Here is a 21,069-nt window from a genome sequence, read left to right on the forward strand (position 1 = left end):
TTATTTGACAGACAGAGATCACAAGTAGGCAGAGAGGCAGGCAGATAGAGAGTGAGAGAAGGAAGCAGGCTCCCTGCTGAGCAGAGAGCCCGATGTGGGACTCGATCCCAGGACCCTGAGATCATGACCTGAGCCGAAGGCAGTGGCTTAACCCACTGAGCCACCCAGGCGCCCCACATACGTATTTTACAGTCTATTCAATTTAAGTGTAGCACATGCAAAATATGGGTACAATATTCTCAGTGTTTTTAAAATTTCTCCCCTGAAACTACCAACAAACCCTTTGAGGAGCCTACTTCATCTGTGTAAATAAGTGGTTCTTAATGATTTTGAGATTATGGGATCCTCTGAGAACCTATGAAAAGCTATGGATCCTCTCCTACAGAAAACTGCCCAGATCCCAAGCTTTCATTGTGTTTAGACAACCATGACTGTGAGCCTTAAATCCACTGGATGCTTTTGACCTTTTTTTGTTGATGTTAACTGTTTCAGAGGTCCCTTTGATTTTTCTTTCTTTCTTTTTTTATTAGAATTTTTTTTAAAGAGCAGTTTTTAGTAGATTCACAACACAGTTATAGGGAAGGTACCTTCTGGCCCCAAATAGGCCTAACCTCCTCCATAATAACATTCCCCATTAGAGTGGTACATTTGTTATAGTTGATGAACCTACATCGACACATTCATAATTATCCAAAGTCCATAGTTTAAATTACAGTTCATTCTTGGTGTTGTACATTCTGTGGTTTTGAACAAATGTATAATGATATGGTCCATCATACAGAGTATTTTCACTGCCCTAAAAATCCTGTGCTCTGCCTTTTCATCTGTTCCACTCTTATGCTCCACCCCTGGCAACCACTGATCCTTCTACTGTCTCCATAGTTTTGCCTTTTCCAGAATCATTTAGTTGGAATCATACAATAAGTAGTCTTTTCATATTGGCTTCTTTCACTTAACAATATGCACTTAAAGTTTCTCCATGTCTTTCCATGACTTGACAGCTCATTTCTTTTTAGTACTGAATTACATTCCATTGTCTGGATGTATCATGGTTTATTTATATGTTCACCTACTGAAGGACATTTTGGTTGTTTCCAAATTTTGGCAGTTATTAACAAAGCTGTTATGAACATCTATGTGTTTTAATTTTTGTGGTGAATATAAGGTCTTTGTCTAGATTCATGTTCTTGCATGTGGATATCTAGTTGTTCTGGTACCTTTTATGGAGGAGATTATCTTTGCTCTATTGCATTTCCTTTGCTCCTTTGTCAAAGTTCAGTTGACTAAATATGTAGATTTTTTTCTGGCTCTCTATTCTGTTCCACTCTTGCACTAATTTTTCACCAATACCACACAGTCTTGATTACTATTATTTTATAGTCTTTTTTTTTAATCGAAAAAGAATAGTCTTTGTGTGTGTGTGTGTAGTTCTTTTTTCCCAGTGTTCCAAGGTTCCCTGTTTATGCACCACACCCAGTGTTCCATGCACACTTGCGTCCTTAATACCCACCACCAGGCTCACCCATTCCCCCTTCCCCCTCCCCTCTAAAACCCTCAGTTTGTTTCTCAGAGTCCACAGTCTCTCATGGTTTGTCTCCCCCTCTGATTTCCTCCCATTCACTTTTCTTTTCCTTCTCCTAATATCCTCCATGCTATTTCTTATGTTCCTCAAGTAAGTGAAACCATACGACTTTCTCTACTTGACTTATTTCATTCATTGTGATCTCCTCCAGTCCCATCCATGTTGATACAAAAGTTGGGTTTTCATCCTTTCTGATGGCTGAGTAATATTCCATTATATATATGGACCATATCTTCCTTATTCATTTGTCTATTGAAGGGCATCTTGGCTCTTTTCACGGTTTGGCTCTTGGGAACATTGCTACTATGAACACTGGGGTACATATGGCCCTTCTTTTCACTACATCTGTATCTTTGGGGTGAATACCCAGTAGTGCAATTGCAGGGTCATAGGGTAGCTCTACTCTTAATTTTTTGAGGAATCTCCACACTGTTTTCCAAAGTGGCTGCACCAACTTGCATTTCCACCAACAGTGTAAGAGGGTTCCCTTTCTCCACATTCTCTCCAACATTTGTTGTTTCCTATCTTGTTAATCTTTGCCATTCTAACTGGTATAAGGTGGTATCTCAATGTGGTTTTGATTTGAATTTCCCTGATGGCTAATGATGATGAACATTTTTTCATGTGTTACTTGCCATTTGTTTGTCTTCATTGGAGAAGTGTCTGTTCATGTCTTCTGCCCATTTTTTGACATGATTATCTGTTTTTTGGATGTTGATATTGAGGAGTTCTTTATAGACCTTGGATATCAGCCCTTTCTCTGTAGTGTCATTTAATATCTTCTCCCATTCCATGGTTTGACTCTTTGTTTTGTTGACTTGTTTCCTCTATAGTTAAGTCTTAAAGTTGGATAGTATCAGCCTTCCAATTTTGTTCTTCTTTAATATTGTGTTGACTATTCTGGGTCTTTACTTTCTCCATTTAAATTTTAGAATGAGTTTTGCTATCCACAAAATAATTTGTTGGGATTTTGAGTAAGATTGCTTTGAATCTGTAGATCAAGTTGGGAAAAATGGATGTCTTGGCAATACAAGATGCCTGATCTTTTTAATCCTTAACTCTTTAGAGTTTTGCTTTATCATATGTGACTTAGGTTAGGGATTCAGGATTATAATAATGGTTACTCTTTCTTTCTTTCTTTTTTTAAACCTGGGAAGCTGTTAATGCTGTTAGTAAGCTCCAGCTGAATAGGATAATGTATAGTCTTTTAGAACTTAGTGCTTGCTCATTTAGTTAAATGCAGCGTCCCTTTTGGATGGACAAGTTGCAATTCTGAGACTTCTTTTCACTTTTTTTTTTTTTAAGAGTATTTGAAAATCGAGTTGTCCTATTGTTTAAGCTTCTTCATCAAATATTTACAAAGTGCAAAACTATGCTTCCCTCAAGGGGATAAGTACAGGAAAGATAGACAGTTAATAGTATTATAACTGAGTTATATACTAGTTTTAATAGCAATTCAGGAGGAATGCTTCTTTCAGCTTGTGAGATTTAGGACAGGCTTTATAGAATAAGTGAGTCTGAGCAGGGCTGGAAGCTGAGTGAACGAAGGATATTTTGGGCAAGGAATAATTAGTATGAAGTCTCAAAAGGAATGATCATGAATCCAAGAAGTGACTGGTAGTTTAGATCAGGTGAATTGTAGGTATAGTACTTGAAGTGATAGCATATAAGGATAAAGACAAAGGCAGGGGCTAAATTATGAAGTCCTGAAGTACATCAAGGGTTTTAGATGAAAGCACAAAGATTTTAAACACTACATGACATGATTAGATTTGTGCTTTTAGGCATTCACTTGACATCAACATAGGGATGGATTGAAGAAGGCTGAGAACAGAGATAGAGTCTACTTATAAGTTAACTGTAATTGTCCAGTTGAGAGGTGATAGCAAACAGTAAGTAGAATAGTTGGAATGTGAAGGAGAAGTTTCCCAGATTTTAGATTTGAGGTGAGCAGTGATGTCATTGACTGAAAGAGGAAATATAGAAAGAGCAACAAACTTTGGAGAAAATGTCACAATTTGTCTTGGACAGGTTTAATTTTGAGATGCCTAAGTGACATTCAGATAGAGTTGCCCTAATACAAGGTCAGAGATATGGGTCTATACATCTGAGACAGGTCTACAGTGGTTTGGAAATTATGAGCACAGACCATACTATTTGTGAAAAATCTTTATAGATTCAACTGCTCAATGTAACAAGTAAGAGCAGGGCCTGGGGTTGGAATCCTGAGGAAAGTCAACATTTAAGCCTGGGTAGATGAAGAGCAGCCTCATAGGAGACTAACTGGAGAGGAAGAAGAGTAATCAGGAGAGAATAATGTATTGGAACCAAGTAGGATATTTAATGCAGAGATTAAATTCTGCAACAAGTGTATGTAAAAGGACCCAGAGATTTTCCTGAATTGGGAAGGGGGTGAAAGTGAGGTTCAGAAGGCTGCTTTAATTCATTTTTCCACCTCAAGGGTTACTGAGAATAGCTGAAGTGTGTGGTGCCACATGGAGTAGTTTCAGGATTAACCAAAAAAAAAAATTTTTTTTAAGATTTTATTTGAGAGGGAGAGAGAGAGAGAGCATGAGTGGGTGGTGGAGGAGCAGAGGAGAAGCAGACTCCCTGCTGAGAAAGGACCCCCCCCCCCCCACAAATGATGCAGGGCTGAAGGCCTAACTTCAGGACCCCGGGATCATGACCTGAGTTGAAGGCAGATGCTTAACCGACTGAGCTATCCAGGCGCCCCACATTTTTCTTTTTAAAATAGAATAAATTTGAGCATGTATATAGATTGAGATGAAAAGAATAGGGAGGTTGAAGGTATATGAAAGAGAAACATGCAGAGAAGTGCAGAAAAAAAAAGAAATTCAGGGAAATCGAGAGGTGGAAGCCTTGGAGAGGAAAGGGCAATTTATAGATGGGAGGAAGTGTGTGATTTTATTTTCTGGAAGTTTTTCTTTGTTTCTAATGTAATTTCCTTTATCACTTCTTTTTTTCTTTCCCAGTTTACACCCAGCCTAGTGCCATATAGTATTTCCTATGCCTGCTGTGTTCGTTACCTTTACCCAGATCAAATCCCCTTTGAAAATGTATTTCCTCTTTGTTTTCTTTAATGAAAGTTCCCAAAGCTTCTGTAATTTCAGAAACAGAAATGCCAGGAAACTTCATTCTCCTGAAATTAATGTCCTTTTCAATTTAGGTAACTTAAAAATAGATACTTTTAAAATCTTTCTATTTAATTAATAGCAGAAATTGTGCTTTATTCTTTCTTAATTTTATATGTAAAACACCTTTTGAAATTACTTTGGGCCCATGTATTTATATCCTGAAATTAAGTATATATGATGCAGCAGAAAAAATAAACTAATAAATAAGATTATCATGAGAATTCAGTTTCTTTCACTGGGAATGGGAAGTCAAATATTACAGTACACTAGTACTCTGATTTTAGAGTCTAATGAATGACATGAGTTTAGCTAAGAATAACCAAATACCCATGTGAAAATAATAGCATTGAATTAGTCAATTGGCTCACTGGAATGATATAATCATCGTCAGACTATTTCTTACTCATCTTGTATGTCTTGCCTATAATAGACATTTATTTGAATTGAGTTAAAATAGGCTAGGGAATGGGTAGAATAGGTGACAGGGATTAAGGAGTGCACTTACGATGAGCACTGGGTGATATATGGAGTTGTCGAATGACTATATTGTATACCTGAAACTAATATTACATTAATAAACTAATATTGCACTAATTTTAAACTAATATCCTACCTGAAACTAATGTGAAACTAATTATCATACTAACTAGCTGGAATTGAAATAAAAACTTTTAAAAAAGTTAAACAGCAAGATAAGACAATGCAGAGGACAACTAAAATGGGGGTATAATCTTGGTGAGAAGGCAATAGAAAGTGTTAGCAGGAGAGAAAGCAAAGAACAGAGGTGGTTAAGTTATAAAGAAAAGTCAAAATGTGTCTGGGAGAGTAGGAAAAGAATGAAAAAAGAAAAATTTGGTGATGAGCAGACATTGTAAATGATTATGGAATTTTCCACTGAATATGAAGGATTAGAAAGGAAACTGGGCAAATTTTACTCTTAATAGAAAAGCTTTTTTTTCTCACCATACTAGTTATGAGAATATTTTAGAGTATCTTTATTCTTTTAAAAGTACTTTTGCGCATACCATCTCTTATATCTACAGAAGTTTGTAAAATATATAATGTATTCTCTCTTTTTTTAAAAGTTTTATTTGTTTACTTATTTGACAGAGAGAAAGAGAGAGACAGCGAGAGGGGGAACACAAGCAAGGGGAATGGGAGAAGGACAAGCAGGTTTCCCACTGAGCTAGGAGCCCAAAGTGGGGCTCAACCCAGGACCCAGGACCCCAGGATCATGACCTGAGCCAAAGGCAGATGCCCAATGACTGAGCCACCCGGGCGCCCCATATTCTCTGTTTTCACACAAAGAAACTAATGAAAAAAAGAAAAACAAACTATTTTCTCAAGGTCAGATTTAGAATTAGAATTGAAATTTTGTGAATTGTAACCAGTGTTCATCTCAGTAACAGATGATATTTGTTCAATACAGAGCAGAATTTAGTGGCCCACTATTAATAAGACATTAATTACAGTTCCCTTTTGAACATCCTGAGTGGCTAATTCTAGACTGTAGATATAAATGGGACTCAGAAGAGTTGTCTCTTCTGAGTCTGGTCTATATTGAGGCATCCATGCATTACGGGCAGCTGCATGTGGGGTGAGGGGCTGGTTGCCATAGGATACTCAGGAAATGAGTTGGAGTATGAGGGTCAAAGGTAGGATAACAAAGTGTTTGCTGTCTTATCTAGGACAGGTATCTACTACATTTATAACGGCTGATGCTGCTTGGACTGCCAGAGCTGCATAAACTTGCCCGTAATCAGCATGAGCCATCTTGAAATGAGAACTCTTAATACCATACTCACAATAGAGGTAAAATAATGTAAGAAATAAAAGTTCAAGCTCAGCTCTGCTGCTAACCAATTGTGTCCCCTAGGCAAATTATTTAACCTCTTTACGCTTTAGCTCCCTCCTCAACAAAATAGACATAATAATGGGAGGATTAAATGTTGAATGTATGATGCTTAGTATATGATGCTTGAATTTAGCACATAAGCTATTTTAATGATACTTTAAAATATGAATTCATCATGAATCCAAGAGTATTATGAGAATTTTATGGTAGTTGGACAAAATGTAATGCTTACATTTTATAAGTTATTAAGTAATGTTAAGGAATAACACAAGAACATGTATTTGGAAGTTTTAAGGTACATACACATTTTACGTAAAATCCTCCTTAGTTTATGAATAGATCATTTTCATCAGTATAGATTATGAATAAGATTAATTGAAAGTATTTTTTGGGGCCAAAGAGAATTAACTTCCTTAGCTATTAACAATTTGAAGTTATAGTAATGTGGCCTGTCTCCTGTGTGGTTTTTTTTCTTCTTTTTTAAATTTTTATTTTCAGGTTGTCCTGAATGTGGCCAGTGAATTAAGGTTATTATTATAATAATAAGGTTATATTATGTTAGCATCCTATCTTTGGGACACCTCTGGAGTGTTTATTCACCCTTGCAGTCTTCTCTGACAATCATTTTGCCTTCATTATTCTCTTAGAGATATTAACAGCCAATGAAATCATTTTCACTCACATCCTCAGAATGGAAGAAAAACAGGGTTTGGATGAGAATCCTCAACTTGGAAATCTTGTATTTTCCTTTGATTTATGTGGGGGAAATTTTAATAATAATAAATAGTACAAGAACAAAGATTTTGGGGCGCTTTGGGTGGCTCAGTGGGTTGGGCCTCTGCCTTCAGCTCAGGGTCCTGGGATCGAGCCCCACATCGGGCTCTCTGCTCAGCAGGGAGCCTGCTTCCCTATCTCTCTCTCTCTGGCTGCCTCTCCGTCTACTTGTGATTTCTCTCTATCAAATTAATAAATAAAATCTTAAAAAAAAAAAAAGAAATCAAATGAAATTCATCCAGCTAAAAGTAAATCAAGTATTGCTATGAATCTTACCTACTTATTAAAAAGCCTAATTTCTCTTCTAAGACATAGTCCACATTTTCATATGATAAATGTCATGTCATCATAGTATCAGCCATAAGCATTTACCCAGGATATTTATAAAGTCTTAATAATATATGAGATGTAACTTCTACATAGAGTTGTATTTAGGTGCTTTAGAAAATTGAGTTGAAATTTTGAATTTAACTCATCTCTAGTTTTGGATCCACAGTCACATACATGGCATGGATCATATATATATATTTTCTCTTGTGCAGGATGTGATGTGGCATATTGCATAGATTATGCATTAATATATACTTGAAATATTAGTAGAAGAAAACAATAGTTTAAAATTCTGATTTATCAAGGGTTTATAGAGGTCTTTAATCTTGTTATTTTCTAAATTAGCTAAGTGATTTGTCTTCTGTCCAACGAAGCCAGGCATGGATTAATTGCCGAATGTGAACTCACGTTTTAGTCACAGTGCAGGTTTGTTGCTGTTGTTATGCTATAACTTTTTTTTTTTTTTTCAAATATTAGGATGGTATTGTAGCAGTCCCAATATACTGTATGAGTCAAATAACTAGTACAAAACATGGGTTGGGTTTTCTAGAAAAGATAAACTTTTGAAATATCTTTCTCACCTGTAATCACATCTTAGGTAAAAACATACAAATACTTATAAAATAGATGAAATGTCTTCAACATGAATATCATGGCACTAAAAATAAATTTTATTTAATTTTTAAATTTTTATACTTTCAATTCCATAATATACTTCAGATTATTTTTGACTTAATTATGAAACTTTCCTAATGATTTGGGTTTTTTAATTTGACAATTTGCCTTATTTTTATGTGACTATTCTTTATTAGTAGTATCTCATAGCTTTCTGGTGGCCACCTGAGCTCTATGGTCTTTGAAGTGATGGAATAGAGATTATGAATACACAGAAAAGAATTGTTTTAGTCACTGTAAAATGGTACCTAGAACATGGCTGGCCAGGTAAAGTACCCCCCCTCAGTTTTTTCAAATTGTGGCAAAATGCACAAAAGATAAAATTCGCCATCTTAACTATTTTAAGTGTATATTTCGGTGTTATTAAATATATTCATAATGTGGCACAGCCATCCCCACCATCCATCTCCATAACTCTTTTTACCTTGTAAAACTGAAACTCTATATCCATTAAAAAATAACATCCTATTCCCTGTCCTTCCAGCCTGTCAACCACCATTCTGTTTTCTTTATGATTTTTGGCTACTTTAAGTACCTTGTATAAGTAGAATCATACAGTATATTTCTTTTAGAGACTAGCTTATTTCACTTAGCATAATGTCCTCGTGGTTCACCCATGTCGTAGCATATGTTAGAATTTCCTTCCTTTCAAAGGATGAGTAATTTTCCATTTTGCTTATGTCCTACATTGTGTTATCCATCAGTGGACACTGGGATTACTTCCCTGTTTTAACTATGGTGACTAATGCTCCTTTGAACCTGGGTGTATGAATATCTCTGAGATTTTCTATTCTTTTGCGTATAATCAATCATATGGTTAAATCTATTCCTAAATCTTTTTGATGCAATCATAAATGGAATTGTTTTCTTAATTTCTCATCTTGATAGTTCATTGTTAGTTTATAGAAACACAACTGATTTTTGTATATTGATTTCATATCCAGCAACTTTACTGAATCCATTTATTTAGTTCTAACATTTTTTTGGTGGAGTCGTTAATGATTTGAGTCTTCTCTTTCTTTCTCTCTCTGTTCCTCTCTCTCTTTTTAGTTCCTCTAGCTCTAAAGGTGTCAAGTTTATTGATCTTTTTGAAGAACTAGCTTTTGGTTTTATAGAATTAATATTCCTGTTCTCCGTTTCATTGATCTCTGTTCTAGTCTTTACTATCTCCTTCTATTAACTTTGGGTTTCATTTGTTCTTTACTAGTTCCTTAAGTTTTAAAGTTAGGTTGTTGATGTAAGATCTATCTTGTTTTTTAAATATATTTATAGCTTATATTTATAGTTTTAAATTTCCCCCTGTATAGCTTTTTTTTCCCATAAGTTTTTGTATGTTGTGTTTTCATGTCATTCTAAGTATTTTTTAATTTCCCTTGTGATTCTTTTTTGATCCATTGGGAGTTTGTGTTAATTTCACAAATTTGTGGATTTTTTAGTTTTCCTTCTGTTACTCATCTCTAAGTTCATCCCATTGTGATCAGAGAAGATATTTTGTATGATACCTATCTTTTCAACTCTATTGAGACTTAATTAATGTATGCTCTAACTTATGGCCTATCGTGGAAAATGCCTCAATTACACTTGAGAAGAAGGTGTATACTCGTTGCTAGGTATAGTGTTCTGCATATATCTATTAAATCTAGTTAGTTTATTGTGTTGTTTAACCCTTGTTTCCATGTATATCTTCTGTCTGGTTGTTTTGTCCAGTATTAAGAGTGGAGTATTAATGTCTGTAACTATTATTGTGAAACTGTGTATTTCTTCCTTTGGGAAATGTCTTCAAAGGGTTTATTTCTTTATCTTTATTGAGGGAGATCATGCGTAGGTGATGTAGAATTGTCAGAAATATACCATATATGAAGTTATCCCACTTTAGTAAATTGTTTTATTTTCCCTCATCTTGATCTTGTAAACTTTTTTAAAAAAAGTATTTATTTACTTGACAGACAGAGATCACAAGTAGACAGAGAGGCAGGCAGAGGGAGAGGAAGGGAGGCAGTCTCCCTGCTGGGCAAGGAGCATAAGGGGCTTAAACCCAGGACCCTGGGATCATGACAGAGGCTTTAACCCACTGAGCCACCCAGGCGCTCCTATCTTGTAAACTTTTGACCTCCAATTACATCCATAAAAGGAAACAAAAAGATAGAAATAGAACAATGTTACTATTCCAGGATAAATACTTAATCTAATTATATGTATAAGTAATCATTTATTTATAGTTATTTAATAACTTTTAGGACATAATCTAATAATAAATTGTTTTCTTCCAGTCCACTTCGTTAGACAACATTTTAAAAGTAATAATGTAATGATTTTCAAGAAGGATCATATAACATTTGTTAAGAAATTAGTAAATAAAAAGATATGGAGGTGTTTGTTATAATACTGCACATAATATTCTGTGATTAAACTTAATACGATTTAAAACTACCATTATAAAATTTTGGTTTTAAGAGCTTTGAAGTTCCTTAAGAACATGAAAATAGAATAATTGCAATATTCTATAACTCATAACACACTTGACACAGGTGGAAAACGTTTAGCTATATCTTTTTTTTTTTTTTTTAAGATTTTATTTATTTATTTGACAGAGGGAGATCACAAGTAGGCAGAGAAGCAGGCAGAGAGAGAGAGGAGGAAGCAGGCTCCCTGCTGAGCAGAGAGCCCGATGCGGGACTCGATCCCAGGACCCTGAGATCATGACCTGAGCCGAAGGCAGCGGCTTAACCCACTGAGCCACCCAGGTGCCCCTAGCTATATCTTTGTATATCTGTAATTCCTAAGTCCAAAAAGGGAGATAGAAAGGCCAAGTATAACTTTTAATTGATTTCCTTCTAGTAAAAGAAATGGTTTACTCAAATTATTTTTCTTTATTGTTTTCCTTATTTTTCCCTGCTTATTACAGAAACTTAAAAGGAAATTAAATGCCAATATTCAATCATTCATATTTTTCACTTTGAATGTAATCTTATTTTACTGAACTAGTCATGTTATAAGGCCTACAGAATGTTTTCTCCTGTGGGGAGAGATTCAGACTGCACCTTTAAAGGTCAGACCAAAGAGACCAGGTTTAACTTACCAAGTTTTTATTGTACCATCTTTACCTGTGCACGTGGTACAATGACCTGCCCTAGCAATATATATGCGTATTAAGCTTTTAAGCTAATCACAGTGTTGATTATATTACTGATAGTATGCTTAGTTTATGCCTGATGCTCTGTTTATGTTGTATAATTCAGCTTTCTCAACAACCTCATTTTATTTCATTTATTATAATATATTTTATTTTTTAAAGGTTATTTATTTATTTATTTATTGGACAGAGATCACAAGTAGGCAGAGAGGCAGAGAGAGAGAGAGAGGAGGAAGCAAGCTCCCAGCTGAGCAGAGAGCCCAAGTGGGGCTCGATCCAAGGACCCTGGGATCATGACCTGAGCCGAAGGCAGAGCCACCCAGGCACCCCTCAACAACCTCCTTTATAGAGTTTAAGCAACTTGAGCTAGTAATTAATTGGCAGGACTGGCTTTGTCTGAGATATATCCTGCTCCAAAACCTGTGCTCTTCACTACTTAATTTAGTCTACTTTCCAGTTTTTGTAGAATGAAAAATGTATAATAAAAAAAGATTTCTGTTCATCAGTGTAATTGCCTTTGTTTGTTGCTGGTATTTCTAGACATTTGCTTTCCTGATTTTTTAATCATTTGTTATAGCTCATTGTTAATTTTATAGATGGTAGGATGATCAGAGACATAAGTTTTATAAGCACTGTAATTATTTTTTTTCTAACTGGTTCCACCTTGCTTATTCCCATTGTTCTTGAACAGAAGGGGAAAAAGAGAGAGCATGGACTTTTTGAATTTTCAAAATTACTAACTATTTTGGCAATTGCAAGGGCAAACAAAAGGAAATTTTAAGAACATATGTTTGTTTGAACAATGTGATTTAATGGTCAGGATACTAGCCTGGTAGTTGGACAACAAAATTATCTTGAAAAAAATAATGAGCCATTTTATTCTTTAATGATTAAATTAGGATATTATTTATTGTTTTTATCTTCATGGGAAAGTTGGGAAAAGCATTATAATTATTTCAATCATGTGTTTTAGTGATACAAACAGACAATTAAGAATGACAGTTTAAATTTTTTTTAAATTATTTTATCCTTTTAGAAAAAATCTTAGCATTTCTAAAAGAGCTAGATTATATCTTATTATTGCAGGAGGAACCTTACCTGAATTTATCTTTCAAAGAAATATTTGTCCTGAAGAAGAAAACACATTTTATATAAAGAATAATACATGTCTTCTATTTTTGGAATTGTGATCTCCTATTTGATATTATATGACTTTCTTAATGTTTCCATAATTACTTTTTTAGTGTATTTTGGGATCTCTACTGTGCAGCTCCAGAAAGACGGGAAACATGTGAACATTCAAGTGAAGCAAAAGCCTTCCATGATTATGTGAGTAAATGTATAATTTTACTAAGTTATATTATCAGTTTTCTTTTTAACCACTGCTCTTGGACCATCTACTCTTTTCCTTTAACTTTAAGAAATTGGTTGTTCTTTTTTTTCTTGAGAAATAGGGTTGTAACTTTAATAGTGAAATACAAGTGAGTGTTTAAGTCTTGTTGAAGGCTTAGGATAAGAGGCTAGTCCTAATGCCAAGTTATTAAAGGTATTTTCTTTTTATCTTTAAGCGTGCCTGATGTGTGAAATTTCAGATTTATAAAAATTAAGTAATAATTCCTTATTCTAGAAAAGGAGTCATAAGAATACTGTGAATGATAAATTCCTCTTTTGCACATAAGATTGAAAAATATATCTTGATATTATATTTTTCTTTTTTGTACCTTTTGATTACACATCATAAAGCTAAGTATCTGTTACACTGAAATCATTTCTACAAATAAAATTTATTGTGAATTAAAGGAAACTCAAGAGAGCAAAAAGATTCTGTGCAAAAATGAAAATTGCATTAAATAATTAAAAAAGACTTTTTTTTTTTTAATTCCTAAGGAAGGACAGTGGACTGTCCCTGGCTAGTTGATGTATATTGAACATTTTGTTATAAGAACTACAAATGTGATTTTAAAGAGTTTGGTATGAGGAAATAGAATTGTAGAAAAAAGGAGGGAAAAAATCCCAAGATTTTTTAAGAGAAAAATTTATGTTTAAGAATAAGGTGGTATTGTGAAGGGACTGGAAAATGTAGAATTGACCATAAAGGAAGGATAGCTTGAGTTTGGGAGGAAGGAAATCCAGTGTTCTTAATTTGGAGGAAGTGGAAATGGGCTGAAACCTGAGGTTATCTGATATTAACTATTTAATGATGTTGGTAGAAGGGGGGCATCATTCTGTGTGAATAGCCTTAAAAACCAGAATCAGAGTTCAAAAGGGAAAAAAGACCTCCCAAAGGATATCTTGAGGCATAGACTAAAGAGTAGAAATATCTGGGACAATTACAGCCCCAAAAGTAGCACAAGGAAAAGTGTGCAGATGGAAGAGCAATAAAAGTCTTGGGCATCTGGGGGGACTGTGTAATACTTTTCATTTTGGACTAAGCTGATTAAAGTGACTGTTCCTGCTTGCCTCATCTGATGTTGACTGTATTCATAAAGCTTGCTATGCAGTAAACAATAATAGCTCTTGGGGATAATGTGAAAGGGATGGTTCTGCGTGTAAAGAAAAAGTAGAGAAAAGGCAGATAAAGCAGGGCCCAGAATACAGGATTTATCTGGCCTATCTTGTTTTCTATTTTTACCCTTGGGTGGTGGCAGAAAGTAGAGCAGAGACTCAACCATGAAGATTACAAGGAATCTGGCTTGAATGGGATACTTCATCTCATCTATCTCCTACACCAAAAAGATATGCCTAGGTTTGGCACGCTAGTCTTGGGAAACGTTTTTTGAATTCTCACTAATTTTGATAACTAGGTAGCATTACATAGTGCCAGTGTTCTACTCCTGAGGACCATAATATTTGTGAATCTACGTTTTAAGAAATTAATTATATAAATAGTTCTTCATAATTCTGTTGTACAGACAGTTGCACCAACTGTTCATCATGGAGATCTTACAAGGAACACTGACTGAACTAATTTAGATCTCTTAGAACGATTAGATAAATCATCGCCATTGTCAGAGCCTCGTCATCTTTGTTGACACATACATGTTACGTGCACAAGGCATTTTCAATATTTCAGATAGCATTCACACTTACTAACTTCAAAAGCCCACTTAAATACTTCAAGTTTTTTCTTTTTAAATGAGCACTGGCTAAGAGGTATGAATGAAATTATTATTTTTTTAATAGATTTTATTTATTCATTTATTTATTTATTTATTTGTCGGGGAGAGAGAGAGAGGGAGATCACAAGCAGGCTCCCCACTGAGCAGGGAGCCCCATACGAGACTCAGTCTCAGGACCCTGGGATCATGACCCGAGCCCAAGGCAGCAGCTTAACCCTCTGAGCCACCCAGGCGTCCCTGAGTGAACTTGGAATAGATTTTCTAGGAAGAATAATCTGTTATCATGTAATTTGGTCCTAAGTAAATGTCGTTCAGAAAAATTAAGTATTTGGATTTTATAATCCATTATGAACATTAGCAGGGCTTTATCAGATGTTTTATAATTTTATCTTAAGTATTAGTTTTAAGAAACTAGATTTATTTTTAGGTGGCATCTTCATTATCCTTTAAGCCAGTTTATTTTCAATGGTAATACGTCTCCAGAATTTTCTTTTACATGGAGATTTGTGTGAAAGGATTTGACTTACATAATTTCATGTTGTAATTGGATTTTTAGACATACATTTTTTTGGTAGCATACTTTAATGATAATTTTCATGAGTAGGATTTCCTGATTTCTTAATATAAATGACAGTTTCTGAAAATGATCAACATAGTTCATGTTTGATGTGATTTTGAATGACTCAGGGAAGAAAATGGGCAACAGAAACAAACACTAAGATTGTGGTAAAATTCTAGATTGTTATATTTCTTTATTAGAGTTCATTATGGAACCATTTCTATAATAGTAATTAATATGTATACCTACTGCTCTCTCAAGAAAGCAGCCTGAGAAATATTTTCTTCAGTAGCTCATCTTTAGAATAAAAAAATACTTATTTGCATATAAAATTCTCATATGTTTAAAAAAGTAGTCTTGTTATTTTATAGTCTTTATAAGATTGAATGGATAATGAAATGTTGACTACATTTTTTTGAAGAAATGATAGAGGCATAATGAGGTAAAAAATGAATAATCTTTTTAACTACAAAATAAGCTAAACTGTTAACAGTGATCACCTTTTGATGTTGGAATTATGCACGACTATTATTTTTGTCTCTCTATATTTCTATATTTTCCAAATATCTTTAGTTAGTATTAATTTTATGTTCATGAAATTTACTTCAAATGGATTAAAATCTGCCTTCCAGTGAATTATAATGTTTCTTCTGAAAATAGAAAATAAAAAACTTACTAAAAATTTATATTTGAGGTGGTCCTGTGTTTTTATACACTGTAGGTATTTAGCATCTCTATGAGAGACATTTGTTTTTTGTGTGTGTACCTATTAAGGGGAGATCTAGAAACTGAATAGATGTAGCTTTTAGCCATTGTATACTTTTTATATATATATATTTTTTTTAAGATTTTATTTGAGAGAGAGAGAGCATGAGTGTGAGCATAAACTGTGAGGAGAAGCAGAGGGAGAGGGAGAAGTAGACTCCTGGCTGAGCAGGGAGCCAGATGCAGGGCTCATTCCTAAGACCCCGAGATCATGACCTGAACCTAAGGCAAATGCTTAACTGACTAAGCCACCTAGGTGCCCCCACTGTATACTTTTTAATAAAACCCCTTTTTTTTTGTAATTATTATTCCAGAAACATTTTTAGCTTTTGGGTTATTATTACTATTTTTTCTGCCCATTGCTTCTTTAGATTAGGGATTTTTATCACTTTATAATTTTATTTGTCAAGTGGTTATACATATATCCTTTCTTTCAAAAGTTAATATCTTTTCTGTCCAAAAAAATCACCCTGTTCATACTTATTGTGAGAAAAAACAAAACAAAACAAAAAATGTGAGAGAAAGAAAACATTTAAGATAAGTAAAACTATGATCTTTTTGCATTTGTATTTTAAAACATATTAACTTAAATATTTAGCATCTATACACAATGCTATATGTAAACTCATGATAATTTGAAAATCATACAGTTATACAAATGCACTTTTGGATGGTAAAGGTATAAAAAACATGAGGAAGTGATTATTATACTAATTAGGATAATGGTTGCTTACAGGAAGTGGGAAAAGGTTCTGATTGGGATGGGGCTCATGGAAAGGGCTTTTGAGGTAGTTGACAAAATTCTCTTTTGCCTGACCATGGTGATATTTACCTTTTTTTTTTTTAAGATTTTATTTATTTGAGAGAGAGAGATCATAAGTAGGCAGAGAAGCAGGCAGAGAGAGAAGGGGAAGCAGGCTTCCCACTGAGCAGAAAGCCCAATGTGGGGCTCGATCCCAGGACCCTGAGATCATGACCTGAGCCGAAGGCAGAGGCTCAACCCACTGAGCCACCCAGGTGCCCCATGATAGTTACTTTATAATAACCATGTGTTTGTTTTATAATATTTAATAAAATTCCATAATTTATTTTATATTTTTTCTATATTTGTATTTTTAGAAATTTTTAAATAACAAGATTTTAAAATATAGTTAAGATAATTAACATTAGAAAAGAAATATACACAGTAGTTTTTACTGTGTTTACAGGTATTTTTATGGTTTATCTTTGAGACCTGATGGCAGCAAATAAAGTGATTATCTCCAAACAAATCTGTTAGATTGTTCTCTGCTCTGACAGATACTGTGAAATATGTCTACCTGTTGATTTTCTAGAGGGGAGTGGAGAACAAGATCAGAAATATTGGAGGAAATTTTAATAATTAGGAGTTTATCTTATATAGAAAGTTTACTATAATACAATTACTTTTCCACATTGCTGGGAGATATCTAACTTGGACCAGTTATTTTTATCCTGAGTGAGAAGTAGGTTCATCTGAACTGTAAAATTATTATTAGGTACTACAATATTATCATTAAAAAGTAGAAGGTAAACCATCATCTTACGTGTTTAAAAATAATACCTATTTACTTGGAAGGTTTATTGAACTACCTTTTATTTTCTTGTTGTTTTGGTATGTTTTTATTTTACCCTAAAATCATAGGCAGTGCTTTTATGTGGAGTTAATTAATGTTCACTAGAATTCTTTTTTCTGCTTCAGATCAACATAGAGTTGTTTTAACAATTTATTTCTAATTTCATTTATTTCCTTAAAAAAGTGTCCATATATACAACTAAACAATGAGAAACATATACAGTGATTATAATTTTAGTTCTCTGGTATGAATGAAGATTCCTTAGTTGTCCTAAGCAATGATAGAGCCAAAATATATTATTGCTTTAGTGTGGTAGTAATGAAATCACATTATTACAATGAGCTCTTTGAGAGCAGAGAATTAGATTAATTCTTCCCTGGGGTCTGTCAAGTAATAGATGTTCGATAAATGTTAACAATGCAGTGGTCTGTAAGTTTGGAAGACTGGAGATGTTTTAAATTGTTCAAATGTTCAGATAAAGTGGTAGGCTTTAGTTATAATTTTCATTTATTTATTTATTTATTTTTTTTAAGGGTTTTATTTATTTATTCGACAGACAGAGATCACAAGTAGGCAGAGGCAGGCAGAGAGAGAGGAGAAATCAGGCTCTCCGAGGAACAGAGAGCCTGACACGGGGCTCGATCCCAGGACCCTGGGACCATGACCTGAGCCGAAGGCAGAGGCTTTAACCCACTGAGCCACCCAGGTGCCCCTAGTTATAATTTTTGATAACATGTGGCTGATTTTGTGTTCTTGCCTAAGCAAATGTTTATAACACCTAGAAAAGATCGTTATGGGTTTATAATGATGTGCTACGTTTTAAAAATTTTGTACATCATAATATGTAAATAAAATAATAGAATAATGCTTTTATTAATACCTTATGAAAATTATTTTTGCAGATATCATATATTATTCAAGAAAATACTTCTGTAGAAAGTATAGTGTAGTGAATATGTCAATAATTGTAATAATTTTGTCTGGTGACATATGGTAACTATACTTACTGTGTGTGATCAGCATTTTGTAACCTATGTAAATGTCAACTTACTATTTTGCACCCCTGAAACTAATATAATATTATATGTCAACTATACTTCAATTTAAGTATATTAGTTTAGTTAAAAACTTTTTAATTATTTTTTTTATTTTTGTGAGAGAGAAGAGAGAGTGTGTGTGCAAGCAGGGGGAGGGGCAGTGGGAGAAGTAGGCTCCCCACTGAGCAGGGAGCCTGATATGGGATTTGATCCTAGGACTCTGGGATCATGACCTGAGCTGAAGGCAGATGCTTCTTAACCGACTGAGCCACACAGGCATCCCCCTCTGCCCAAATTTTTTAATAGAAAGAAAAAGAAACTATTGCAGAGAGTTAAGTTCACCCTTTGCTGTGTTAACATCTTCTGTGTCCCTCCCTAATATTCCTGTATATTAGATTTTTATTTTTATTTTTTTAAAGATTTTATTTATTTATTTGAGAGAGAGAAAATGAGAGAGAGAGAGCATGAGAGGGGCGAGGGGCAGAAGGAGGAGCAGTCTTTCTGCTGAGCAGGGAGCCCGATGTGGGACTTGATTCTGGGACTCCACGATCATGACCTGAATCGAACGAAGACAGTTGCTTAACCAACTGAGCCACCCAGGTGCCCACATTAGATTTTTATAATGGGATATTTTCTGTAATGATTTGTGAGCTTCCTCAGGGAACATGCTTTGTCTTACTTGTCTTTTTCATCTCCTGTTCCTGGCATGGTGCTAGACATGAGATGTTCAAATTATGTTTGGTGTTTATTAAATAATGATTAAATAAAATATTACCTAATAAATATTTGTTACTTCTCATTTTAATATACCTGGATATCATAGTTGCAGGAAGGTCATTTAATACTACTTTTATTCATTTTGTATTTCAAAACAAATTTAGATAAGACAGTAATCTGTAAAGACATAACAAATGAATCAAAGCAGGTAGCAAAGGCTTTATATTTCAGGAGGCATAGCACCAGGAAACCTAGCTGTGAACAAAATGGATTATTATCCCCATTTTCATGGGCTACTATCTAGCAAAAGAGACTTTTGCCCAACAAGTTTGAAATATCAAGTAGTAAAATACATGGAGAGATACATTATAGTCTTATATTGCTAGATCATTCAGAATTTATATATGAAAGAATATGGAGAGAGATGGTAAGTACACATAACTTCTGATGTGTGTTTAGATTTCATCATATAGTAACCATAATTAGTAAATGCTCAAATGAAGGTAGCACATTAGGCAATAGGTATCCTAAATAGTGCAGGTAAAGTAGAGTCTTAATAGGCTAGGAACAAATAGAGTTACATTTAAAATCCATTAAAGATGATGAAAACTATTGTAGGTGTGTAATAATATTTATCAGTCAATAATATAGGCTTTTCTTCACCTCAATAGGTGGGGACATAATAAGATTCACTTTTCAACCTTATCTGCTGTATAGTTTCTAACCACTGTTTTCATTTCTTATAGGATCCAGTTTAATTTCTTTTGCCTTTCTAGCATAAGGTAAATTGTTTGTTTATTTTTGTGTAAAAAATATGCTGTGTAATTGTTAATTTGAGGAAGCACATCCGCACTTTACCTATGGTGTCCCAGCTTGTCTCACTGAGCTCAGGATTGCTTCTGGGAGGCTTCTAAGTCCTGCTGATAACAGGATCAGCTATGTTTCTTATTTCTTTTGATCCTGGGATTTCTTACAGGGCAATAAGTTATGTCAGTCATTTGACAGAAAGCGTGAATAAAGGGAGACAATCAAAGAAACTATAAAGAATTATGGAAGGATTCTACTTAAAAATCTTTTATAACATAATTTATAGCATTATGTAGATATTATGAAATCCTTAAATAAATGAAGAATCTAATATGGAAAAGAGATAAGCAGAACAAGGATGATTTGTTGCATTGTGGAAAAGAATATATTTTTTCAAAGTATGTGGTTTAAAGGAACTTCCCCTTAAGTCCCATTCTTCACACTGATGTATTCATTTTTATTAAAATCTAATTTCTGGTGAATGTGAAAAGATGAATATGGGAAGACCTTTATTTTTTTACATATTTTGTAAAAGAGTCTATTTATTTATTTGACAGAGAGAGACACAGTGAGAGAGGGAACACAAGCAGAGGGAGTGGGAGAAGGAGAAGCAGGACTCCTGCTGAGCAGGGAGCCCAATGCTGGCCTCAATCCCAGGACCCTGAGATCATGACCTGAGCTGAAAGCAGACCCTTAATGACTGAGCCACCTGAGTGCCCCTATTTTTTTTACTATTTTTGATGCTGATGTACACTACCTGTGATTATGTTGCCAATAGAGTCCTAACATAAAAACAAAACCTGATAGAAATATGATACTCTTTCAAAAATAATACATATTTCTAATGTACTAATAGAGATAGGAAGTTCATAAATTTAGAAGTCTTATGAAGTAAGTTATTTTGGTGATTTATAAAAGGAAAAGTGAAATATATCTAGATACCTTAGACTTATGGTGTTATATTTC

At 34.2% G+C, this 21,069-nt stretch overlaps 1 protein-coding gene across 4 annotated transcripts in view; it reads left to right on the forward strand.

Annotated features, from left to right (window-relative positions):
* The window catches only part of SSBP2 (single stranded DNA binding protein 2), a 296,195-nt gene that overhangs the window by 93,644 nt on the left and 181,482 nt on the right, over positions 1–21,069 (forward strand). For all 4 annotated transcript variants that reach the window (XM_004759144.3, XM_004759145.3, XM_004759146.3 and 1 more), the window contains exon 4: positions 12,749–12,833. In XM_004759144.3, coding sequence (XP_004759201.1) covers positions 12,749–12,833 — 85 coding nt within the window. The remainder of the gene's footprint in view (positions 1–12,748; positions 12,834–21,069) is intronic.

Source organism: Mustela putorius, unplaced genomic scaffold (genome assembly GCF_011764305.1).
Source record: "Mustela putorius furo isolate JIRA1106 unplaced genomic scaffold, ASM1176430v1.1 tig00537350_pilon_pilon_pilon, whole genome shotgun sequence".
NCBI classification, from domain to species: Eukaryota; Metazoa; Chordata; class Mammalia; order Carnivora; family Mustelidae; genus Mustela; species Mustela putorius.